The following is a 24,500-nucleotide window of genomic DNA, read 5'->3' on the forward strand; positions in this document are numbered from 1 at the left end:
AGGGTAAGTGAAAGGAGACAGGGTAGACGCTGTAAGTAACGGCGAAAGTGTTGAGATGGAGGGATTTGACGTTGAGTGAAAGGAGGGTGAGGGCGAGTGAGGGTGCGAGGAACGTTGAGTGTCAAGGTAAGTGGGTGAGGGTATGTTAGCGCGAGATACCTCTACCTTAGCTCTTACCTTCCAGGTTATCATCATGGCAGGAAGGGTCTTGTCTTTGGTCATGGAAAGAGGTAATTTGGAGAAAGATCATAGGTAGCCAAGGGGCATGATATTAAAGTCGAAGGACCCGAAGAATTCCAAATTCACGACTAGACCAACATAGTTTGAGGTTGCTGGCAGCTACTGTAACGACAGACTACCTTCAACAGATTCCTCCCAACAAAACTTCTCTTCACTTGGTAAGTGTGCTCCAAAGTAGCAAAAACATTCCGTCCAGTCCCACCCCACCCTATCTCATTCGCATCCCTTCCCCATGATGATGTCTACAGGAGCCAAGCTGACATCTTGCTTTGTTGTAGTGCCCTTTCAGTTCAATATCAATCCTGGCGTTGACCTATCCGCTAATGTTTTGGTCTGTAGTAATATTCGCCTTCCGAAAGATTATTCTTCCGCCTGTAGCTGTCCGCACGTTCTCGCACATCATTGGGTGGCACATCTTCCCCAAAGGCTGGAGCTGGCTGTCTTCTTGTTAACGTAGAGGAGCTTGGCTCGCCTCGGTGGTCTCTCGTGTATGTAGGGGGTGCGTAGTGGTGTCTAGAGGTAGAGGAACCGGAAGTGTAAACCCTCTCATGCACATGCTTGTATTTGTCAGGAGCTGCGGCGGATTCTCTTCTACTTGGCGTAGATGAACTTGACACGTAGTTGAAGTCTATGCCTAGTTTAGGTTGTCTTTGGTGTTGCGTGGGGTAGGACCTTGTCCGCACTCCCTTCGATGTTCCTGTAATGTCGTCGTAACCGCTCGCCGTTTTGTCCCAGTCAGGCGAGAATCGGAAAGAATCTCCTTTACCTCCCATCCTATTCCACATACGATCCCTTTGAAGGACAGACTCGTTAAAGGGAGGCTTAAAATATAAGGAAAATTCGTAAGCTGCAAGTTCCATGCCTTTGGTGAAATAACTTGTGTCTCCCTCTCTGTTTTTTCCTCCGAGATCGACCGGCCCAATGACTTTGCCATTGGAGAAATCTTTCTCGTAGTCCCATTTATCGCTCGGGAACTCCTCGACTAATTCATTCTTTCTCACCCGCAATCCCTTCAACAGCCGAAGACAAATTTCTCTTGCCTCTTGGTTATCCTCATAACCGGGAATCGCCAAGACGGAGTTGTAAGTGAGCAAAAATCTGCCCAAGTGCAACGTTCTCCTCTTCTGGAATTCTTCCCCAGCAGTTCCCCTGATGATCCTCGTCATGCAGCTGTCGCCCAATATGTCAAACAGCTTCACAACGTATCCGAGCCTTGTCCCCAACTTTGCGTCTTGTAGAAGCTTCATCATGTGATGAAGGTCTTTGTAAGTGGCCTTTGTGGGTTCGCCCTTTTTAGTCGGATCTGGTTCTTCGTACCACTCTTCGGGAATCGGAAATATGAAGTATGGCCACCATGCCCATTTTTTGTAGTCACGTCCCGCTCGGAGTGCCTCCAGCACGTCTTCGTAGGTGTCCTTTTCCTCGCCATGTAAGCGGAAGTTGTATAAATTGTCTAGCTTAATCAGAGGAATGAGTTTTTCAGGGCGATCAAGGGGTTCCAGTTCCCGAGATGAGGATACATCTTTGGCTTGGGATACGTGTGATTTCGGCATGGTCTTCGTTGATGAGCGTACTGGATAAGAAGATTTGAATGTGTTCAACCGTGATGTTGTAATTGACTGGAGAATGATCGGTGAAGGCCTGATTTTAAAGTGCTCCCTGTTGAGGTGTGAGATCATATAATTGCCCACGTTCTTGAGGACAGATGCTGATTATGAACTTTTTTACAGGCCCTCACTTATTATTAAGCGCTTTGAATCAAAGACCTCAGTCGGCAACCGGCTCGTTTTCTGATCATTATCATGGTACGTGCCGGTTATACTGTCAACTCATCTGGAGATCGCGCGCGTCTGTCAACCCGTGACCCCATTCTCAGGCAGCTTTACACAAAAAGGTCAACCAACATTCATAGTGTACGACTTGTCATGTCCGAGGCAATGAAATGGTGATCGTGAAGTAAGTATTGGCGTATCTCATTGTTGTTGAAGCGCTGTCCAGCTGGCGTCTGTCACCCATCACCAACACTCGCCTCAGCGCCAACATCCTGTCCCAACGCCAACACCAACCCCAACACCAACAACATCCGCCCACTTCCTTTGTATCCAAAATTCGGACACCTCAATCCACCTCACCAGCACCCACTCCACCCCCTTCCAAGAAACTCGTCAAACCACCTAACCGCCTGCAAGAACGCACTCTCCTTCGCAAATCTTTGTTCTCTTCCACTCACATCCGCACTACTCGCAAATCCATGAAGAGTACCCGAGTACAAACTAACCATGTACTCCTGCTCCGTCTCCAGCAACAGCGCCTCAATCTCGGCCCGCCTAGCCGCACTCACCATCCCATCATTGTCTGCCGCCGCCACGCTCACTGGTCCATCGATCTCCAGTACCTCGTCGTCCTGTAGCAGAGTTGGGGTGGCAACAAACGCTACATCTACCCTTTCATTGGGAGGAAGGGAGTCATCGAGGAAGCGGAAGGCATAGCGGCCGCCGAAACAGTAACCCGCAGCTCCGATACGAGTTACGTTCAAGGAGGAGCGGAGGAAGGAGATGGTAGAAGCGATGATGGGGTCCGTGACGCTCGGTGGATGTTCAGAGAGGAACAAAGTGAGGTTGAAGCCGGGCGTGGTCAGGTCGATGGGGGAGGGGGAGCCAGAGAAGAGGTCTGGTACGACGGTGAGGTAGCCTGCGCGGGCGAAGGAGTCGGCGAGGAGAAGGTTTGCAGGGGAGTCGAGGCCGGAGCTGTCAGAGAGTAAAAGGATTGCGGTGTCTGGATGGATGTTGGCGGAAGAGTGGAGGGGTGGACGGGTGATGTAAAGTGTTACTGGAGAGGAGGAGTGGGGTGGTTAGCGGTACATTTTCACAGGAGAGAAAGGAGGAGTGACGACGGAGCTTACTGTTGTCGACAACCTCGGTTGTGCCTACGGGAGTGCCGGTGTTGGCCAGGATAGAGGTGTCGCCGCCGACGGGACATTCTGCGTGGCCGAGGTCGGTGAGCGCAGCAAGGGCGGCGAGAAGAGAGAGGGTATCGGTTCGCATGTTGGTCTTTCTTGGTGGTGAATGTGATATAGCGTTAAAATCAGCAAGCAGTAGCCCTCTACAACCAAGTTCCAAGTTGGCGATAATTGATGGCTCTGACATAGAGATGGAAAGAATGCCCCAGAGTCAGGCTTACCTCTACATATAGGAAAATTGGGACTGTTGGTTGCAACTGCCAAGTGCCAGATACGGACTCGTCAGGCAACAGTCGAGTCCATTTGCGATGGAGTCCGAGGAAATGTCCGACGCCCGGCTCCCGCTCCCCGCGTTTCCTGTTTCATCACGATTGAAATCAAGGAAGAAACGGTAGTACGTTCATCCTTCCACACTTTCTTCAATTGGAGGTCACAACCCACCAAGATACCACCAAGACTCGAGTTGTCCAGGAAAATTGAGCCAGGAAGCTCTGGTCCCTTTTTTGACTACATACCTACTTGACGCTTGAAGCCACATCAACCCAACAGACTGTACGATTGTCTAGATAAATCCAAAACTTTGAGCCAGACACGCTGCTCTTTCCGGCTCCGACCGCTTGAAGTACACTGTAGAGGTAGGTACCTGTAAAAAAACAAGTCTCCTCAAATCTTGGATTCGGGATATTTCGAGTTCTGTGATATTGCAACTTGCTTACAAGCGCTACGTCCTTGCTCTTTTTTCCTGCGATATGTGCCACTGACATGGTTCATGTTGCATTTCGGGCTGTCTCTCATCCGCTGCTGACAAAAGCCTCAACAACTGGTGCTAATGCAGCTCACGTCCTGCCCGCCGCGAAGTCCAGATCGGCATACACACAAGGATGTGCCCGTCACAGCTACTGACTTGGTGCCATTTTCAGGGTCTATGATAGTATGATGCGGAATGAAGTCTGGATTCTTATTGTCAGTCTGAACCGCAGAACTTGTCGATCATGGAGTGGGTACATCCTGGGTCCCCCGTCTCTCGATTTGGCCAGCCATGTCCACAAAATGTATCGTTGCAAGTTCCATGCATTCTTGGATTTTAGGACTAGGTACCTAGTTGCACTCTGATGTCAATGATGGTCGACATGGTTTCCCGTGTTGTTGCTGTAGGCAAAGTCAGCAATCATGTCCTGCCAGCGGAACCCAGAGGCAGCGAAGCCACCGCTAATCAACCGGTTCCGAATGCCGTATAAAGCTGAAACCTTGGAGATGCTGTTGCATGGGAACAGTAGAGGTAAGGTATGAAACAAGAGATTGTCCATTGTTTTGGGAATGCCGAGTAGCTGACTCGATGGGTGGACCCGGTTGTTTGCTGACGTTTCTCAGCTGGGGGAGATGAGGGCAAGACAACTCGCATAACAGGATACGAGAGAGACACCAAGAAAGAAAACAGGATCTGCAGTCTTCGCGACAGCACGCACGTCCGCTTTCGATTTTTAAGCGCCTCGGATTCTTGTTCAAATCTACCTTGGCCATTGACCGCGGAACATGTCGGGATTGGAGCGGTAACACTGGCAGATGTCAACTGCATGCACACTATGGAGATGAGGCTGAAGTAATGAGGACCATGCATGTTGAAGTCTGTACAGTGTAATAGAAGTGATACAGTAAGTTACATATAACGTACGGCTCCATCCGTTGCAATGTATTTTGATTTGACGTTCAACGTGGAAAGGTCTTGTACGGGTGACATTCAGGGGGTGCACCCACCGTTTGAGGTTCCCCGTCAAAGGATCAAGTATCGACTTACTTTGTTATCTCTTTCACTATCCGAGCCACAAATCACTTATGTTTCCAATCATTCTCTCTACTTTTGTTTGGACTTGGAACCATTATGGTAGGGCGTCGACAGATCCTCCAAGATACCGTGATTTGCTAAACGGCCGGGTTCGTTATTGGGAATTTCCAGGTACGTACGCAAGATACCATCAATACCTGCCGAATAGTAGACATGGAGCAAGCTGAGGCGAGTGGAATGGCGCTTGGTCCAGGCCGCAGCGGCATCAGCAGGTTTTGTCTACCTACAGGTACCTTATGCTTCGCTCCTCCTGCCTCGCTTACCTACTTGTACTCCTCCAACTGTCGCTCTTCGTGTGGAGAAGCAAAGTTGGCATCAACGGCAGTCACCACTGCAAGAGGTGCCTGCCACGGGACACGACCTGGACCACGGCTGGGGGGTCATCACTTCTTTCTTCCTTTAACATGACTGGACCACTCATCTCAAGGAACCTTTGCTCTTCCCTTTCTTTCACCCATTCACCACTCCTCGACTGCTTGGCACTTGATCCAACCCGCGTTCGCTCTTAGCTTGGATTACCTACCTACCTACCAGTCTTGCTTCGTTCTCTCCCTTCTTCCGGCTCATGATTTCCTTTGTATCCACAACACCAGCACAAACAACTAACTCGCACATCTCTTCAAGTGCAAGTGATCAAAATTCCTCCGTCTCTTGACGCCCGTTACGACAGCGCAGTATCACCAACAAAATATCAGCATACCATCAGCATTACATCCACACCCTCCTCCAGCGCCCTTGGAAACGACCCAATGACTGCGACCAGTCGCGATCCCCCCACAAGTGGGCATGACGGTCACGACCATCGAAACCCTCGCTTCGTGAATGGTCGTGTCGGTCATGGCCATAAAGACCACGCTTCTGCAAATGGGCACGCCAGCTCCGACCACCAAGACCATCCTCCCTCGAACGGACACATCCTTCATGGCTATTTAAACCATTTCTTACACAATGGATATGCCACTGACGGCCAGCTAGCCAGCTTAGCGAACGGTGCGAGCGATGTGGACATGTCAAGGGAGTTTCTGGCTACCCTCGACACCTATAACTCTATGCACACCGACATGAACAAGGGCCTGAACCTCTTGATGGATGTTTACCGCGACAAGAATGACAAACTCAGAGAGTATGACGAGCACCATTTGAAAATGTGGTCCAAGCTTGAAGAATATGAAAAAAAGATCCGCTGCCTGGAAGCAAAAAACCGGGCTCTGAATGACGTATGCACTTTTCTTTCCATGTACAATGTCCGCGAGCTAACACAGGCTGCACATCCCAGTCCCCCAACGCATTCGCTTGCCTAATCATTGATGGCGACGGAGCGTTGTTCCACGACGAGTACATAATCCAAGGCGAGGAGGGTGGCCGCGAGGCTGCCCATGAGCTTCATTCAGCTCTCAAGACATTCTTGGAGTCGACCAATATGGAAGACCATATCAAATTCATCGTGGTCAAGATATACCTGAACGTGGAAGGCCTCTCCAGAGCCTTAATGGAGTCCGGTATCATACATGAGGACGATAAGCTCACAAAGTTTGGTCGCGGGTTTTGCCAAGCTCAGCCCTTCTTTGAGTTTATCGATGTCGGCCACGGAAAGGAAAAGGCAGATCTCAAGGCCACAAAGCACTTTGAACTCATGGTGAACCTGAAGGATTGCAAGCGCGTGATGCTGGCTGGGTGTCATGACAATGGCTATGCCACGTCGCTTGAGGAGTACAGCAGATGGGCAACTGACAAAATCACCCTCGTGGAGACGACCCCCGCCGCAAACGGTATCGCAAAACTGAAACAAGATTTTGACTTTCAGCAATTTCCAGACATTTTCCGCTCCGAGCCTCTCTGTTCCAGGAAGCGCCACCAACAGAGCCGCAGCACCATCACCTCGTTCGGCACCATCGAGCCATTTCCTAGCCCTTCGTCAACTTATGCCACAAAGTTCAATGGCGGTCCTTCATCAGCCGCTCTCACGAAGAGGCCCAGCCCGCCTCCAGCTGCCGCTTTCGGTTTCGCAGCATCCAACTCAGGCGACTCTCAGAGTGAGGACAACCAAGCACCAGAAGACAAGGGCAGACAACCAGTTCTGAGCTATGCCAAGGCCGCAGGCACCCAATCTGTGGGCTATATCAAAGTCGGTCGCCTGGCCAGCAGCAGCGACGTGTTGATGGGCAAATGCCGCAACCCACAACCCCCCAAGACGGAGAAGAGGTACTTCTTCCTCAACAAAGCCCAGCAGCGCGTCGATTATCCCTTGTGTAGAGCACCCGACACCAAAGTACGCGAAGAGGTTGAAGAGAAAATAAGGAAGAATCGCGCCAACTTTTGCAACGGCTACCACCTGATCAATCGATGCAAGCACTTGGCTGAGAACCATCACGGTCCTTGCGATTATACCCATGGCGAGCCGCTGAGTAAGGAGGCGAAAAAGTATCTCTGGTATAAAGCAAGAAGTGTGGTTTGCAAAAACGGAAGTGATTGCAGAGAGGATTATTGCCTTGCCGGTCACCACTGTGCCTGGGGGAAGGATTGCCGGTACAAAGATGATTGTCGGTTCAAAAAGATGCACGGTATTGATCTTGTGAGGATTCTTCTTCCCTTTGTTGAAAAACGAAACGGATTATTGACTAAAGTATCACTGTAGGAACGCTTCTATGTTGTCCACGAGGGTGATCCCTGCCCCAAGCCGATTAGAAGGGTCTAGTCCTTCACTCCCACTTCCTGAGTCTACCTAGGCATGGGGGAAGATCCCGTCAGGGAGAGAAAGACGGCCCGGACTTGGAAGGAAGGCATGATGCCTTTGACCTTAACCACTATGACAACAGCGGTTGGAGGACAGCGAGGTAGAGGCCAACAAGATGCATCGAGGTAGATTTGACACACGGGTCCATTGTCGGTTGAAGATACAGCTGACGGTCCCAGTGGGTCGTTTACGCAAGGTACATGATTTACTTTGCGAAGAATACACAGAGAGCGTCTTAGCCTGTTGTATGGGGGAGGGGATATAAAGATTTGGGGTTTATGCCGAATCTGAAAGAATCTCGTGAGTAATCGAGTAGCAAAGCTTTTCTACCAGGTACAGGACAACGAAGCTGGAACAGACATGTTTTCGTAGTTCAATACAGATAGGCTACAGCATGGAACAAAACAGATAGGAACTCGAGCACCTTCGGTTTGTTTTGAGGCAGAATGCGTCCTCCTGTGACTTCATCTCTACCTCTAGGAGTTGGGTGCCCTTACTAATCTTTTGTTCTTCCCATCTCCCTTCACTGAGAAAATGGCATAGGTATACAGGTCTCGATACTACCCAGAGACTCTCACGACATAACAGCAAGAACCAAAAGGCCGCGATCCTCTGTTCCTGTTCCCTTCGCTGCGATCGCACCAAGTCCGTTCCAACCGAGCCCGACAACATGCCCGCCCCGTCCGGCTCAGGGCAGACCAGGCTTCGGAGCCTCATCCCAACTATCCCCCAATCTGCGCACGTACCGCTTTCCGCGGACGCAATATGGATTGCCGCCGTTGTTGTTGGCGTTGGGGGACGTGATGGTGAAGACATCACCCTGCGGCTTGGTCCCCGTGCACGAGTTGAACAGCCCGTTGCGAACGCGGTAAGACGTCCGTCCCACCTTCACCCAGGCCGCAACCCAGTCGTACGCGCCCGCGCGGCATTCCTTGATGCTGCCTGTTGTTGTGGACTGCTCGACCCGGAAGCCCGCGGAGATCCACCGGGATAACTTGGCGCCAGCGGTGAAACGGATGGTCATGGAGTGAACTTCGACTTGGCCGATGCTGCATTCGCCGTTGCCGCAGTCTAGGGATTCCTTTGGTGGGTGGTGTATGCGGTTAGCTCTGTTCTGATACCTAGAGGTACTTTGGGATATGTCATTGGGATCCACAGGAAGGATTGGAGCTGGGTGTTGAGATCCGATGGAGACTTACAGTCACCTGGATGTGCTTGGGCGTCTGGTGAGGGTCCCCATCGCCTTCCCTGATTGTCGTCGGCGTCCACTGCGAACAAGGGTTATACTGACGCTTCTTCGAAGGTCCCTCCTCCTCCTCCTCCTCCTCCAAGTGCTTGTTGTCCTCGACGGTGAACGTCTCATTGCCGGCCAAAGAAGCCGCTTCTAGATCCAGTTGCTGCCTTGACGTCCGCATACCAGTCTCGGCAAGAGAAACCACTCGGGGGCCTCCATCCTGATTTGTAGCAAATCGTGCCACCTCGGTTATCTCGAGAGGCCCACTGGTAGGGAAGCAGTTTGGTGGTACCAGTTTGTTTCTTTGCGCGAGGGTGGTGATGGTGTTGAGTTGCAACATGACCTCGGGGGACAAGACTTCCGGTACAGTGCAGCTGATCAGAGTCTCGGTGTCGCTGACGATGCTGTTGCACTCAATACCGCCAGAGACCTCGGGGTTTCCGCTGACGGTATAAGTTTGGTTGCCAAAGGTGAGGGTTCCAAAGCCATCGTGGTCGACATCGAAGGCTATCATAGAGGTGGTAGGCACTACGCTCTTCATGGTGGCCTGCAGACCGCCGGTCTTGAGAGCGAGAGAGGTCGAGCAGGACTGGGTCAACAGTTGAGTGTGGTCTTGGTTCCATATCTCGATGGTGGACTCCGAGGTGACCTTGTTGACTTGGAGATCAATGTTGACTACCTCTACCTGCTTAGTAGTCCCAGAGCTGTCGCGGGACATTGTGTCTTTGCCGGATAAGGGAGATGCTAGTGCCACTGGGGTGGTGGCTACGATGAGGTGGAGAAACTTCATGGTTTCAGGTACCTCTAGATAGGTTGCGGAAAATGGAGGCTTGAAAGGTATTTCAGTGAGTGTATTGGAAAGAAGTTGATGAGTGTGATGATGTGAAGGGTGTAGCACCAGAGCGTAGACATCCGGTGGCCTTTTATCCTTTCCTGTTCTTCATTTCGTCGTCCGGGAAGGGGGACTGACGCGGACAGCCATAAATATCGAGCGATCGTAGTGTAGCATCTACAACTGCGGGCTCAATACCAACAGTCTCGGCTTACTAGGTGTTCAGCCGACGTGGAAGGTGAACTTCAAGACCCATCTTTTGCTAGGTACCTTCTATCATCACCACGGCACAAAACAAGCAGAGCCAACATTAACGAGACAAGAATGCGGACTTCGAGGCTCAGCCGTGATGTAATCCGCGCCAGCTGAGTGCATTGTTGGGATAGGTGGACGGTACCATTCTGCACAAGGGAAGTTGTAATGGTAGGTAGTATTTTGTCAACCAACAGAGCTCGTATTGTGTTTTTGTTGATTGAGGAACCAATATCACTGTGCGTTCTGCGCTTTAAAGATGGAGCGTCGCTTGGCTGTCCGCTGGACGAAGGTGCCTCAAGAAGGACAGGTGGGCTTGTTGGGGGCCAGGCCGCAAAGTCTCCAGTTACAAATGAAAAGATGTAGGGAGGGTGGCCTATGCCCAGATGACCTACACTACCTTCTATATCCAAAACTACTAGTATTTAGTAGGGATTTCTCCCTCGCACAGATAGTTCTCCAATCCACACACATCTCAATATCCATCGCTTCCTGGTCCAACAAAAGACGATTATCAAAATTGATGATTATGACTGGCAGGTGGATCTTATAGAGGCTCCAAGCAGTGCCAGCTACTTTGGCGAGAAGGAACGCACACAATGCTGCATGCACTTTCGCGTGCTAAAAGTGCTGATGAAGACGGGAAGGAACCCTCTTACATCGTCTCTGGTACGGTCATAGCGAAAGACAGACGATTTCTCTATATACCTCTACCTACCTAGGTGCCCAGTTACGGCGGCGTTGCTCGTAGGTACATGTAGGAGCCCGTCCTTTTCCCCTCTAGGTAGTATTCTCGGTACACGTCTGATGAATACATGTACGAATATGGGAAAACCTACGCGCACCCTAGAGGTACGTAGGTAGGTACCTTTACACTTATCTCCACGCTATACTAGTGAGATCTCTTGCCAGCGTATATAACAGTCTCCAGCTTGTACATACCTCTAGGTACCTACAAATACCTACAGAATATTTGAGAGTTCTTGGGGGAATTTCCAGGTGCCAAATAGCATAGCATTGCCTGGACACACTACCTCTACTTTCTCAAATATACTTCTGCCTGATGGATAGAGCCCAAATTGCATAGCAAACTCACGGGGGCGGCGGGGATGAGGCTGGATGGCGAAGCCCCCCTTCCGCGGAGACAAATGACCTAATCAATAGACGTCACGGTGGTATTCGCTAGTCGGACGAGACAACGCTTTACTCCCATAGGCACTTGCCGCACTCGATCAGCGCTAGGTCCCAAGCTGTCGGGTCGCCCAGTTTAGAACGGCGAGAGTGATTGGGGCGCTTACCAGCAATGCGACCTCGAGGTTTTTTTTTTTTTTTTTTTTATTTTTTTTGGTTCGCAACAACTTTCTGGCCCCTCAGCCTCACAGTCGACATGGGAAAAGGGGACTCATGACAGCTGTGCCGGCGAAAGGTCCACTCTTGATCGGCAGGCCCCCATGTTTCACTGACCAACAGAATCCAGAAAAAAGCAAAGAAATGTGCTCGCCAAGTACGGATGTGGCTGGGAGCAGTCAAGTTCGATGTCATTGCATCCTTCATGTCACCTCCCCCTCCTTCCAGCGACATCCCTACCAATAAAATCCAAAATGGAAATAGGTACCTAAGCGTTTCATTCATGGAGGCGGAGAAGTGAGCCTCGTTTCCAGCCTATAGCCGCCCTTCTCCTACATCATCACAACATGTCTCACTCTGCCTTCTTCACACAAATCGACCCCAGCTCATGCCAGCGTGCTAAGACTTTAATAGTCTGGTCATGCCAGCCAGCATCGTGTTTTTTGTGACCTCGAAACATGTCCCAAGTTTCTTAGGCTGGCTACCTACCTACCTTATCGTGAGAACTTCTTGCCCATCCGTTTTCATGGCCATACCAAGACGCTCTTCGTTTAGTACCTAACTAAAGCAAACGGTAACTTGACCACCCAGAGGTACATACCTTGTCGATGTAAACTGACAACCACACCAGCTAGTTCCGTTCACCAAACTCATCTCCAAGTCCAACGGCGATAACGTCCAGGCCAACGATCCACAGTACTACACCTCGGGCCGCAGCAGAAATGTCACCACCCACCTTTCCAGCCCTTAACCAAGCCATAGCGGCCCGGGCCGCCGCCCCCTCCTCCTCCTCCTTCACCACCACGGCTGCCGCCGCTTCCACACCAACCACAACCACAAAATGCAACCACGAATCCATGCCCGACCTCTCCCAAATCCCAGGCCTCCCGCAATCCCGTTCCGTGTGGGCCATCCCCAACTGGCCCGAGTCCCTAGCGGGCATGACGGCCTGTTGTAACCTGAAGCCCGACAACGAGGTGCATATAGCTGAGCCGGACAGGTGCGCATTATGGTGTTTCATCCCCGATGAGTTTTTATTCGAAAGGAAGAAAGATGGAACGAATGGAAAAAGGAGGGACGGCGCGGTGGCTGCGGATGCGATGGGGCAGTGTGTGAGAAACAAGGGAAACGTGACGGGGGCGTATATTACGGTTTGGCAGGTTAAGGAGGGGGGAGCACCGGGATTGGGCAGGACTGGGAAGATGATGTCGCTGAAGAGGGTGGTGGGGATGGGGGTTTGGGGGGTGGTTGTTTGGGGGGTTCTGGGGTGATTGCTTCTTTGGGGACTGGGGAATATTTTGACGAAATCCCCAATTATCAGTCGCGGGCTTTTCATTTGGAATTGTCGGGGGAATGCTCTTCCTCCTTGATGGTGCTGGTTTCGTAGAGGTCTCGACGTACCTCGCTATTGTAGCGGCATTCTTCAGTGGGTGCACTAACACTTATATAACACATTACAGTCAAGTCTGCAATTAGCGATCAGAGCTATAACGATAATCTGTTTATAACGTTCAATTTCGCCGCCACCGTTCTATTTGTATGAGAATCACAGCAGTATAGCGATAATTTCCGAGTTACGGTTACGATCAAAATCCTGCTTAGTAACACATACAATCTGGTATCTAATCGTTATTTTCATAGGTAGTAAAATATAGGAAGTACTACTAACCTACCCGTTCGCCGTACCTAGACTGCTACTTCTCGGTACCTAAGTACCTATCTGGACCTGTCTTGGCGTGCTTGGCACTACTGGAAGTAGCGATAATCTGGTTATAACGTTCAAAACCCCTGTGACGGCTCTGATCGTTAATTGCAGAGTTGACTGTAAGCTTTAAAGTCCCGGTGCTCCACAGCGGGAAGGGGAAAGCCCCGCTATGAATTGCCCGAGGTACCCACCGTTCCTGGGCACAGCGGGTCCCGGAGCGCGCCGGACTCGGACTGGACCCCACACCGGGATTCATCCCCCACACGGCGTTACTAATTTTTGAAGTAAAAAGATAAGATAAGCAATTTCAACCACACCTTCCATTTGTTACCTATCATGCTTATCGCGATGGAGGGGTAATTGGACTTTTTTGCATCTTCCAAGACTTGGATCGTGGGGACTTCCAAGCAAATATGTAGCATCGAACACTCCCTCCGATCTACGGGAGGAAAGAGCGCATCAATTCGGCGAGATTTTCGATGGCAAAAGAGCAGGGAAGGTGAAGGGGAGACTGAGAATTTTCTTCCTCTTCTCCAAGTTTCCCTTTCTTCTTTTCTTCGCAGCAGAAGTTTCCCACCTCGATTTCTCAAGAGGGTAGAACTTTTACGTAATCGGAGAATCACCCATCTTCAATCCCCGGCGACCGGCAAGCAGCGTATACGACGACGAGACATACATATATCACGGCTACGACAGACACCCGACTTCACTTCACCATCAACCTCACCTCCTGTCTAAGCTCACTCACCACCATCACTACCACCCCCAAGGATTTCCCAAGATGGCCCGCCTCAAACTCCCCCACCTCCGGCTCCCACCACCCCTCTCCTACATCCCCCGCCCCGCCCTCCACCTCATCACCCTCCTCATCCTCATCAACTGCCTCGTCTGGGCCGGCGTCGGCATCACCCTGCACTACTTCCCCAAGATGATCTCGCCCGCCGTGCTCTCCTACACCCTCGGCCTCCGCCACGCCCTCGACGCCGACCACATCAGCGCCATCGACCTGATGACGCGCCGTCTGATTGCTTCCGGTCAGCGACCCGTAGCCGTGGGCACCTTTTTCAGCTTGGGACACAGCACCGTTGTCATCATCACTTGCATCGTGGTAGCTGCGACGAGTGGAGCGCTAAGAGACAGGTTTGATGGGTTTCAGCGGGTGGGCGGCATCATTGGCACGTCTGTGAGCGCCGCCTTTTTGATTATCTTGGGAGTGGGGAACGGGTGGGTGTTGTATAAGCTGGTGAAGCGGTTGCGGGTGGTGATGAAGGAGCAGAGGGAGCGCAGAAGGAGGGTGGAGGAAGGAGAGGATTTGCGAGCCGAGGAGGAGCAGGAGGCCATGAATAACTTGCAGTTGGAAGGGGCCGGGTTTCTGGCGAGGGTGTTTAGGAGGGTGTTTGCCATTGTGGATCGGCCGTGGAAGATGTACCCGCTGGGTGTACTGTTTGGACTCGGGTTCGATACCAGTTCGGAGGTGGCCTTGCTGGGGATTGCGAGCATACAGGCAGTGCAGGGGACGAGCATCTGGTTGATTCTGATTTTTCCGATTTTGTTTACTGGTGAGTTTCCACTTTGAAGAGTGTGTAAGAGTCAAGATGATTGCTAACGAGATGCTACGACAGCCGGCATGTGCATGCTCGACACGACCGACGGCGCCCTGATGATGGCCCTGTACACATCCAAGGCCTTCTCGAGAGACGTGGTGGCCATCCTGTACTACTCGATTGTGCTTACCGGCATCACGGTCGTTGTGTCGGCCTTCATCGGCGTCATCCAGATCCTGTCGCTTGCCTACAACGTGGCCGAGCCGACAGGTCGTTTCTGGGATGGGGTTGAAGCGATAGGCGATCACTACGACGTTATTGGCGGATGCATCTGCGGCTTGTTTGTCGTTGTCGGTCTGGCGTCGGTCATCATCTATCGCCCCTGGAGGAAAAAGATGGAGGATCGGATGGATGCCATGAGCATATTGGATGTCGAAAGCCCGGTCGCGTCGCCCGCTGCGGTTGCGGATGGTGCTATGAGCCCGTATGCCGATAGTCCGGTGGTCACGCCCTTGGAACGTGTTCCGGAACGGATTGTTTGAGGGTCGGTAGAACGAAGGGGTCTTGGCGAGAACGCAACGAATATAAGAAGCAATTGGATATTTGACCATCTTGGCCATCAGATACCGGCCGCGTTCGGGACAGACTGGCAATAAGCGACACGTGCATCTACGGGCAGTTTCCTTCATCAAACCTGCCGCCTACAACATGGATGACCCCAAGACCCTTACAGGATGCGCAACCGCGACAGCAACATTCTCCCTCACGGTGGCGATGCAATGCACAAACACGCGGAGAATTCATTGATAGTGCTTGCACGAGAAGGCCCTCCAAGATGCCTACTTGATATACGAGTCTAGATTCCACGACATCGCTCCGTGAAACCCTTCCCCTCCTTGCAAATCCAGATTGGGTTCATGTCGTGATGGACATACCAGCCAGTCATGCCGCCAGATTTTTCGCAGATTCAAAGGGTCCGTGTTCCGGTGACACAGCAGATGTTTTACACTGCCGTTCCGACCCTACCCCCGTGTTGCTGTCGCGCATCTCCATTCGACGATCAGTTCGCCTTATGATGCTACGTCCCCTCAAAAACGCCTCCCTGTCGCAGCCCAGGCAGCCACAACCTCGTGGCACTCATGTCTCACAAAGTCGCAAGGAAGGGAAAAAAATCTCGCCGTCAACAAACCCTTCCCTCTTCATCCTGCCCGTGGAATGCGCTCGGGATGCTGCATCTTTGCTACATCCTGTAATCTGCCTAGGGCAATTTGCCTAGGAGGCACTCCAGGCTAGCTGCACACAAAGTGTGTAACCGCTCGGGTTCATCCCGTATCAAGTACCGGGGCGAAGTGAAGCTTGGCGGGCGCGCCGTTTTTGTCCGGTAATTGCGTCTTTCCGTCGGGTTATCGTTTCTTCTAGAAGGGTGTCATTTGTCGTTCCCGCAAGGCGCAAATGCGAGACATCGTCGATTGCTGTCGCCTTCGGCACCGGTACTGATGGTGGCTGGCATTGCGTTGCAATGGTGGCAGCGTGGCGTAGAAGTCGGGAAAGGGGAAGAAAAGATGGTATCTCTTCCATGTCTCGGGTTAACAATTCTTCTCTCCATCCCCGTTCCCACATGTCCACGACCGACCGAGAAGGGAAGTCTCGTGCGACCGGACGTTCAACTAACCTGATCAATGATCCCATTTCATGTCTCTTATGACCCCTTGATACTCCTAGCTTAGCCAACGAAATTCTGAGTCAGAACCTTAATATGCATCCCGCCCCTCCATGAGTCCATTCAACCCCCTTCCTGTCTCAACGTCGTTGAACCCGGCTTGTCCTCGCACAAAGTCTAGAGTGTGAACCTTGGCTGCCTGGATTGGAGACATTGACGCTTCCACTGATATGCCAGGCATACTGGAACCTATACACAACACACAATATTGCAAACCACAACGTCGACACAACATTGACCATGGATGTACACATCGTGATGCCCCTTAATACGACCGACAGGCTTTGTGTCCGGACGGGAGCAACAGTGGGTGTAGATAGAGAACACAACAGGAGACGGACAGGTAGGCATGGTAACATACTCGTCGAGGGTTCGTTACATTCTGCCCGGAAGCACAATAAGCTCTTCCCGTCAAACACAACCGCGCCGAGTCGGAGAAAGTTGATGCGAGGGGGGAGAATGGGGAGAAAAGAAAGAGGCAAATATACGCAATGATTGCGAGCAGTGAGAGCGGGCATGGAAGGCCAAGATGAAATAACATAAAGGTTCCGGCTTGGCAATGTCTTTCGAACCATGATTGATTGCGATTCCGACTGAACAACTCAATTTCAACGGTGAAGATAGGGGAGAGATAGAGAGTCCGTAATATCGCTGCACCGAGAACTCACCATTCTACCTATACAGCAGACAGTCGGTGATGACGATAAAGGGACTCGCCAAGAGAGGACTACTGGATACCTGGAATCTCGATCTTCACCTTCATTGTCGGCGTCCAATACTCGATGATCCTCATGTTAAACGTGAAATGTCAATCGATTGGCGAATCGCATGGAACCCCAACTGCATTCCCTTACCAATCGTGCAATCACAATCGGGCGTCGGTAGCGTACCTTATCTCACTCATTCCCTCACTCACTAGTTTCATTCAGCTCAGCTCTCAGCTCAGTTTAGCTTGGGTAAGTACCTAGTTCATCGAACGAGCAAAATCTCACCGCCAGCGTAGCCCAACCCAGTCCAGCCCAGTCCAGCCCTCAGCAAGCCACAAACGTCGATCATTTTCCGATTGGTTTGTTGTTGTGATGAGTTTGATATCATAAAATTCAAGCGGAATCCTCCGACGATAAGAGGAAGAAGTGAAATTTCACATGCATTTCGATCCTTCAGCACAAACCATTTGAGGATCGTAATCATAATGAGCACCGAACAAAAAAGCAAAAAAGAATCATATTATGCGTGGGAAAATGGGGATAAAATAAGGGTGGGGGCTTGAAAGGAGAAGTGGCTGATGGCTTACCAGTGGCTTATGGCTTAAGCCACGTTCGTCATGACCTGAGATAAACCTCGTCCTGGTTCATCTCATTTTGCGATCGGAAGTTGGAACCGAGGCCTATTGTAGAAAGGCCTTTACTGACAAGGGAACATCCAACACTTAGGTACGATCGACCATTGATTGTTCTTGATGTACATTGTAGCGTTAGTTTTCTCGTGCTATTGTTCTGAATAGCATTTCGTATCTATCCTGTCCAGTGTCAGGGGGCAGGCACCTCATCACTCAGCTCAGCTCAGACTTCAACCACCCAAGTACCTCACCAAAGCTTCACTCTACTTCACTCTATACAGTACATCTACCTACCTACCTCGTAAATACCTCTAGGTGTAATCTCATGCATGCATCATTATTAAGATCAACCCACACTAGGTACCTATGTCTCCTCTATGCCGGTTCAAGCAAGTAGCGGGAGGTAACATGTCACTTGTACCTACCTCTACCTAGGTATCCATACCTCTATATACTAGGTATATACAAGGACCTAGGTAGCTTGAGAACCATCCTTCGCTGAACAGGCACTGTGTACTTGACCGTTGTAGCTTACCTACCTACCTGACTTCCTCCTATTCCCTTACCTACCTACCTCTAGGTAGAGCCAAGTTCTGAACTACCAGCCAGTCTTTTTACTGAAGTGAAGATCATGATAATACTCCTTCAACTACTCGCTCAAGCCTCACCGCCCACCTCAGCTTTGGATCTGGACCTAGGTGGGCATGGTAGTAGATAGAGGGTGGCTACATAGTAAGTGCTTTCAGTGTACCACTAAATTCCAGGTTCACACAATTCCGAAAAAAAAAAAGCAAGAGAGGAAGGAAACAGTGGGAGAAAAGAAAAGAAAAAAAAGAAAAGTGGAAGTAAGAAGACGCGGGTTGAACATAAAGGAGAAGAAGACAAGATATTGAACAAGGGTTTGAATTGGAATGGGTTGAGGTGAGGTGATCCTGTCATATCCTCTTCAAGCACGCCCTGGTAACATATCATGGCAAGGACAAGAGGTAGGTAGGCAAAAACATGAGGTGAGGTATTAATCCGTTCATTAAGTCTTATGTATAGCGTAGGTAGAGGCAGGTATCGATAATCTCGTCTCGTCCTTCATGTCAAGTTTTTTTGGGATCCAGATCCATTCAGACATTCCATCCATCCATCCATCCATCCATCACAGTTCGTTCGTACACCCATATATCAGTGTATCCACATGTCTTTGCATGTTCATGACCCAGACCATATACCCCTGTATCCCCGCTCTAGATGTTCTCAACATCCAGGTATCCTGTACCCAAGAATAAAGTAATTCCCAAATTGAGTGAGCCTTTTGACGAGACCCCAAAGGTCCGGCCCTCAAAAAAAAGAAGTGAACAAATTCATCCAATCATCCCCCTTCTACCATCTCCATCCCGCTCCCCAGAAGAAGCAGCCTTACCACTTCCACGAAGCAAAGATAAAGTAATGGCTGATATACAAATTATACGCCGACAGGATGATCAGCGGCAGCGTGTTATACCACTCCATCCCATGGAACCCGACCCGGTACACCACGGCGGTGATCATGCCGCCGACATTGAGAATGGTCCACAGCGTGCACAGCACGCGCATGTTGCGGTACTTGTTGCTCTTGTGCGCCTTCTTGTCGCCCGACGCCGCCCAGAGCAGCTCAATGCCAAACAAGCGGTCCTTGATGGCCGTCAGGTACGCGTACGACTGCACCACCATAATGTGCTGCACGTTGAAGCCGTACTTGGCCTTGGCCCAGAACCGGAACAGAACGGCGCCGTAAACGATGGAGGGAATGGCGAAGGCGAGGTTGTAGTACTTGAAGTAGATGGGGCGGAAGGCGAGGAGGAGGGTACCGGGGATGGGAGAGATAAAGATGCCAAGAGAGACGGCTGAGTAGTAGAGGAGACCTATTCCGAGAGTTAGCAGACTGTGGATGAGGGGTGGGGGACCAGGGATTAGGTTGGTACGTACCACAGAGATAGCACAACTTTTGCATAAAGTTGAGGTTGGAAGTCCAGAAATGCTTGGTGGTCAAGAGAGTGGTGGAACCGCGAGCCCAGCGCATCTGCTGCGAGAAGAAAGACCGAGGAGTGTTGGGGCAGATACCGGTAGCCAAGCAGAGCGGGACGTACTTGACCTTCCAGCCGCGATCGACAGCGCCAAATCTATTTTGACTGGTGGTTAGCAACACAGTTTTCCATGCAGGGGCAAGGCGCGGGAGAAGGGTTTGAGAGACTCGAGGGTTGGTGACACACACAGACACACACACACCCGCCGCACCGTATACGGAATACGAAGTGCATGTCCCACTGTCCACTGTCTCACTCGAGACCTGGCCCAACCCTTTTGCGCAGAACAAGGGCAAAAAAAGAAAGAAACTCACCCAGTATGCACATCCTCAGAAAAACCAATCTCAGCCGTACCGCCCACCTCTTCGAGAGCAGCGCGCCTGTACACGGCATTACTGCCGACGCAAATGGAGGCACCCCACCTGTTTCTGTTGACCTGCACGACACGATAGAAAAGCTCCTGGGTAGCTCCAGCGCCCTGCTCAACCCAAGTCTGGTCATCCGTAACTCGGAAGTATTGGGGACTCTGAATGATGGCGGTCTTGTCATCGGCCATGTGCTCGACAACCAACTCCCTGAGGAAATCCGGACGAGGGCAGAAATCAGCGTCAAAGATGGCAAAGAAGTCACCCTGTGTGCGGGCGAAAGCCCAACGGAGGTTACCGGCCTTACGAAGGCGGGGACGGTCATCGCGAACAATGTAGTTGAAACCGTAAGACTCAGCGAGCGTGCGAACCGCGTCCGAGGCGCTGTCGTCAAGGACATAGACCTTGAGCTTGGCGGCGGGCCAGTCGAGCTTGATGACGTGCTTGTATGTGTTTTCCAAAATCTCGAGAGGCTCGGAGCAGCAGGGGAGGTAGACATCGACAGTGGGAGCCGTTTCCTCGTTGATGGGGAACTCTTCCACAATCTTCTTGTGGCCATCATAATCCCAGTCGCGACCGACGACGCCAACAAGGTAGGAGATGATGAGGTAGATGTTGAGGAAGCCGACAAACACTCCGTACCAGGCAAAGATGGGACTGCAAACAGCAAAGAGCCACATACCCGCCGAGAGGGTCAGGAAGGAGATGATGCCGAAGACGTAGAGCGGAATACGGTTGGTGTGCACGTAGCGGAGCTTCTCCTCGTCATCGGGGCCGGTAGGGAAGACGAGGCCCGGCTCCTCCTTGGGGCAGTAGGTGTTCCGGAAGGCCCAGTAGCCCCGCTTAAAGGGATTTCTGCTCTTGCGGGGCGGCGAGCCGGACTTTTCCGGATCGGCGCCGGCAGGGGCAGCGGTAGCCCGGCCTTGCTCCACATCGCCAGCAGGGTTCAATACACCACCGCTCTTCTCATCAAACTCTTGTTGAGGAACCTCTCCTGCTGGAGGAGCAGCAGGGGCAGGAGTCTGTTTACTCAAGGTTAGCTGCTGTACACCTTGTGGGACCAAAGCACAACGTGGGGTGTTCCCTTACAATATCATCGACAGGTAGTTGTATCTGAGGGGGAGGAGGGGCAACAGGGGCCGCAGGAGCACGAGCGGAAGCAGGAACCACAGGGGCAGGAACCGTAGGCGGTGCTGCAACAACTGGCGGTGCTGGAACAGTTGGCGAGGGAGGATTTTCCTTAAAGGAGGTCAGTCTTCAACATCTGTCAAACACCAGAATTGGTAGTTGTTGTTGTTGTTATTGCACTTACACTAGAAGGTCTCCTCGAAGGCCCTTGGGATGATGCACTGTCCGAAGAAGGATCTTGGAAGGGATCTGTGAGATAGCTGTTACCAGCCACGAGTGTGGGCCTGGGATTTTCAGCTTGAGGCGGTGCCATGATGGGTGGCTAAAAGAGATCAAGACGAATCTAGATCAAAGGGGTGAAGAGAAAGAAGAAGGAAAGGATGATCTGTCTGCACTGCCCACCACCGTTTAGGGCTTGTGTCTTGAAGATCTTGAACTCTGAAGAAGAGAGACAATCCGAGACTTGTGAACACTCGTCCAAGGAGTCATATAAAGGGAAGTTTTGGGAGCCATCCTTGGAGAGCCCCTGCATCCCGTTCCCGCCATCTCGCAAGCTAAGAGCACCTAGTAGGCGCAAAAAAAAAAAAGTCAAAAAAGACAACAAAAGCCGCACGCCCACGCATGCCCACTCCAACGACATCGGTGAGTCCATTGCTACAGAGAGACAAGCGAGAAGCCATGAGGCTGAAGACCAGGGGTACCTGAGCTAGTCGGCGCTAGCGGCGATGATCATTGGCGATAGGGGACCACCCCCAGGTCCCTGAAAAGTTAGGCCAAGTACCTTCATGGCCAGGGGCGGTGAGTCCCGTACGGTGTACCTGCAACAAGTCTCCCAACATCCGACCTACCTTGAAGCTAATTAAGAGAAGGGAAAGATATGCAGTGTACCGCGCTGTGTGATGTGCAATTTGATACAGGGATGCTGGATATTAAAGCATCGGGATGGCGCTTACGAGGCGTGTCTGGAGCATGCAACGGCCCTGGATTTTCCCAGGACCTTCCCCGTAGCCTGCAAATAGGCTGATGCAGCGCAGATTTGACTGCGAACCGCTTTGTCCATTGTATCGTTCGCGGCCTCACTAGCTTCACAGTCTCCCTCTAAACTGCGCAGCAATGGCCCGTGCCACTCATGTTACTGACCGACTCGGCTGAATAAGGTTTATGGAGCACACTAGTGTATTAGCTAATGTCTTGGCTACGATATCAGATAGAGTAGAGTAGCGCTCATAATGATGGCGCTAGAGAACAGCCATTGTGGAGGATTGGTGGATGCCGCTAGAGAACACAGGTGGCCGACTGCGAGCTTCGGAGCCGCGCCCGCAACCAGGTCCATGTCGAACTCCGATGCAGAGAAGGTGACGGTGCCTTCTGAATGGTACGCCTCCGACCCAAAAGACACCAAGCCGAGATGAGATTTGGCTGATACCAGGCCGTTGCGCCATAGGTATTGCAACAACGGCGATATTTCCGCCGTGAAGGTGGTCTGATTGGCCGACGCTACCCAGGTGAAGACGTCGGTACCTCTCTCGTTATGGCCCTGATACAAGACACTGGGTACAACATTTCGTTAGAGTCTGCTTTCCCAGCCGTCGACCGGGACAGTGCGGCCTTGACCGGCCGCTTCTCGGGTGATTTGCAAGAACTTACAATTCTGCGTCTCCGATAGTCTGGGTGAAGCACGTCTTGGTCATGTTCGCGTCGAACCCGAGTGGTTCTGCATGGCCAAACTTCCCCACCCAGATCATAATCTCGGTCTCTGCAGTCTGCTCGTTGAGTGCCTTGGCGACATCACGATCAGCGAACATGTCGAACGCCACATTGGCAGATGTGCCGTCGTTGGTCAGGCCGTCATGGTCAACCACCCGCGCCGGGCGAGGCTTCGACCCCGGACCCATGGACCATTGGGCGGAGAGAACCAATGCCGAGATGTTGGACAAGGGTGTCGGCAGACCAGGAGCCGTCAGCTTCACGTGGGGGTAGGAGTGGACCATCTCTGGATTCGACGACCATGACCAGGTTGCCGCAAAAGCAGGCGGTGAGTCTTGGACCTGAAGATAGTGGGGACAAGAAAAGTCAGTCAAAGGTGAGACAAGACAAACTGAAGAAGGGTCATTGACTTACGGATATGCATTGGAATCCTTTGACGTCAGGGTTCCAGGCATCGGCGTTGACTGTGAGTTATTTCGCGTGGAAAGATTAGGTGTGTGAACTGAACGAAGCAAGTATGGCGTGCCTGACTAGACGCGAGCTGAGGCTGACTGGAACTGGACTATTGAAAGAGTGCTGAACGAAGAGCGGAGACATACAGGTCATGTTGTTGAAAGGTATCGTGTAACCCATTTGCCCGCAAACGGTGGCATCGTAGGCTCCGGCAGTGGTCTGGCCCCATAGGCCGACAGCTAGCAGCACTGCTAGACGTGCTAGCAGTGACAAGCGTGGATGTGGTTGGAGAGCTAGCGCCGCCATTGCATTTGCCGAACTGGAACAATCTCGAGAGCTGTCTTTAGTGATAATGTCGAAGTCGGGATCAATGGAGGATGTAGGTTCTGGGTAACGAAGAAAGAAAACGAGGGAGGGCGTCGTTTGGGGCAGCACAAACCCGCATCTGTACTACCACACGCATCTGCATCCCATGGTTCCGAGAAAGAGCGGCCGGGATGCTCTGACAGGGCCAGCATGTCCATTATCACGTTGCTAGCGGTTGGCGATTGCTGTGTTGTAAACGAAGGTTTGTCGGCGGTTCGTTAGTGATGGCGGCGGTCAGACGGTGGATTTCCGCCATCGCTAATCTCGCCCGACTTTATCGCGTTTGTAGTGTGTAGATGATGTGAAGCAGGGGTTGCTCGCTGCGTCAGGACCCTGCCGAGTCAGGTCCGGGACCGTGTAGTGTATGATCGGCGACTCCATTGGTGACAGCTCAGCGGCACCACTCTATCGAGCACTGCGGCCGCGTTGGCAAACAATCATGGCCCATCACGTGCCAAGTAGGCACTAAACCGTAATGCGTAGAGTGTCACGGGGCCGCCCTGGCTGCTGGCATCGGTGTCCCCTGTCTAGCCCGTCCAACCCCATGTTTAAAGCCGCCGCCGATCCTCTTATCTGGGGACAGCCAAAGAAACAAACTCCGGCCGGACTGTTTTGCGGGTGGGCAATGGAGCCCAGACTTTACAAAAGCCTCCAACTCGGTTGCATTGCGATCGGCCC

General features: G+C 51.7%; 8 protein-coding genes across 9 annotated transcripts; 3 read left to right on the top strand and 5 right to left on the bottom strand.

Annotated features, from left to right (window-relative positions):
- Positions 1-831: 831 nt before the first annotated feature.
- Positions 832-1,793, bottom strand: NCU08220 (hypothetical protein; the record flags this gene model as incomplete). The annotated part of the gene is made up of 2 exons (XM_954217.1): positions 832-849; positions 1,155-1,793. 2 exons carry the CDS (start codon positions 1,791-1,793, stop codon positions 832-834), a joined length of 657 nt encoding a protein of 218 aa, XP_959310.1.
- Positions 1,794-2,190: 397 nt separating this feature from the next.
- Positions 2,191-3,302, bottom strand: NCU08221 (dienelactone hydrolase). Its single transcript, XM_954218.2, has 2 exons — positions 3,171-3,302; positions 2,191-3,069 (listed from the first exon to the last, which is right to left on the bottom strand). Exons 1-2 carry the CDS (start codon positions 3,217-3,219, stop codon positions 2,369-2,371), a joined length of 750 nt encoding a protein of 249 aa, XP_959311.2. The 5' UTR covers positions 3,220-3,302; the 3' UTR covers positions 2,191-2,368.
- A 2,353-nt stretch (positions 3,303-5,655) lies between these two features.
- Positions 5,656-8,219, top strand: NCU08222 (hypothetical protein). The gene is made up of 3 exons (XM_954219.2): positions 5,656-6,259; positions 6,319-7,614; positions 7,678-8,219. Exons 1-3 carry the CDS (start codon positions 5,792-5,794, stop codon positions 7,735-7,737), a joined length of 1,824 nt encoding a protein of 607 aa, XP_959312.2. The 5' UTR covers positions 5,656-5,791; the 3' UTR covers positions 7,738-8,219.
- A 245-nt stretch (positions 8,220-8,464) lies between these two features.
- On the bottom strand, positions 8,465-9,728 carry NCU08223 (hypothetical protein; the record flags this gene model as incomplete). The annotated part of the gene is made up of 2 exons (XM_954220.1): positions 8,465-8,857; positions 8,976-9,728. The coding sequence occupies 2 exons, from the start codon at positions 9,726-9,728 to the stop codon at positions 8,465-8,467; spliced, it is 1,146 nt and encodes a 381-aa protein (XP_959313.1).
- A 2,010-nt stretch (positions 9,729-11,738) lies between these two features.
- On the top strand, positions 11,739-12,956 carry NCU08224 (hypothetical protein). The gene is made up of 2 exons (XM_954221.2): positions 11,739-12,015; positions 12,073-12,956. Exon 2 carries the CDS (start codon positions 12,164-12,166, stop codon positions 12,710-12,712), a length of 549 nt encoding a protein of 182 aa, XP_959314.2. The 5' UTR covers positions 11,739-12,015; positions 12,073-12,163; the 3' UTR covers positions 12,713-12,956.
- A 598-nt stretch (positions 12,957-13,554) lies between these two features.
- Positions 13,555-16,974, top strand: NCU08225 (high affinity nickel transporter nic1). The gene is made up of 2 exons (XM_954222.3): positions 13,555-14,705; positions 14,769-16,974. The coding sequence occupies exons 1-2, from the start codon at positions 13,928-13,930 to the stop codon at positions 15,230-15,232; spliced, it is 1,242 nt and encodes a 413-aa protein (XP_959315.1). The 5' UTR covers positions 13,555-13,927; the 3' UTR covers positions 15,233-16,974.
- A 1,760-nt stretch (positions 16,975-18,734) lies between these two features.
- On the bottom strand, positions 18,735-21,911 carry NCU08226 (hypothetical protein). The gene is made up of 5 exons (XM_954223.3): positions 21,481-21,911; positions 21,258-21,407; positions 20,118-21,190; positions 19,706-19,899; positions 18,735-19,641 (listed from the first exon to the last, which is right to left on the bottom strand). The coding sequence occupies exons 1-5, from the start codon at positions 21,607-21,609 to the stop codon at positions 19,157-19,159; spliced, it is 2,031 nt and encodes a 676-aa protein (XP_959316.3). The 5' UTR covers positions 21,610-21,911; the 3' UTR covers positions 18,735-19,156.
- Positions 21,912-22,123: 212 nt separating this feature from the next.
- Positions 22,124-24,386, bottom strand: NCU08227. 2 transcript variants are annotated; one of them, XM_011395653.1, is made up of 4 exons: positions 23,603-24,386; positions 23,418-23,467; positions 22,944-23,344; positions 22,124-22,846 (listed from the first exon to the last, which is right to left on the bottom strand). In XM_011395653.1, exons 1-4 carry the CDS (start codon positions 23,760-23,762, stop codon positions 22,492-22,494), a joined length of 966 nt encoding a protein of 321 aa, XP_011393955.1. In that variant the 5' UTR covers positions 23,763-24,386; the 3' UTR covers positions 22,124-22,491. The 2 variants fall into 2 exon arrangements, with proteins under 2 accessions (XP_011393955.1, XP_011393956.1); XM_011395654.1 differs by having other exon boundaries at positions 22,443-22,846; positions 23,418-23,986.
- Between the last annotated feature and the right edge of the window lie 114 nt (positions 24,387-24,500).

Source organism: Neurospora crassa, linkage group III, assembly GCF_000182925.2.
Source record: "Neurospora crassa OR74A linkage group III, whole genome shotgun sequence".
In the NCBI taxonomy this organism is placed as follows: domain Eukaryota; kingdom Fungi; phylum Ascomycota; class Sordariomycetes; order Sordariales; family Sordariaceae; genus Neurospora; species Neurospora crassa.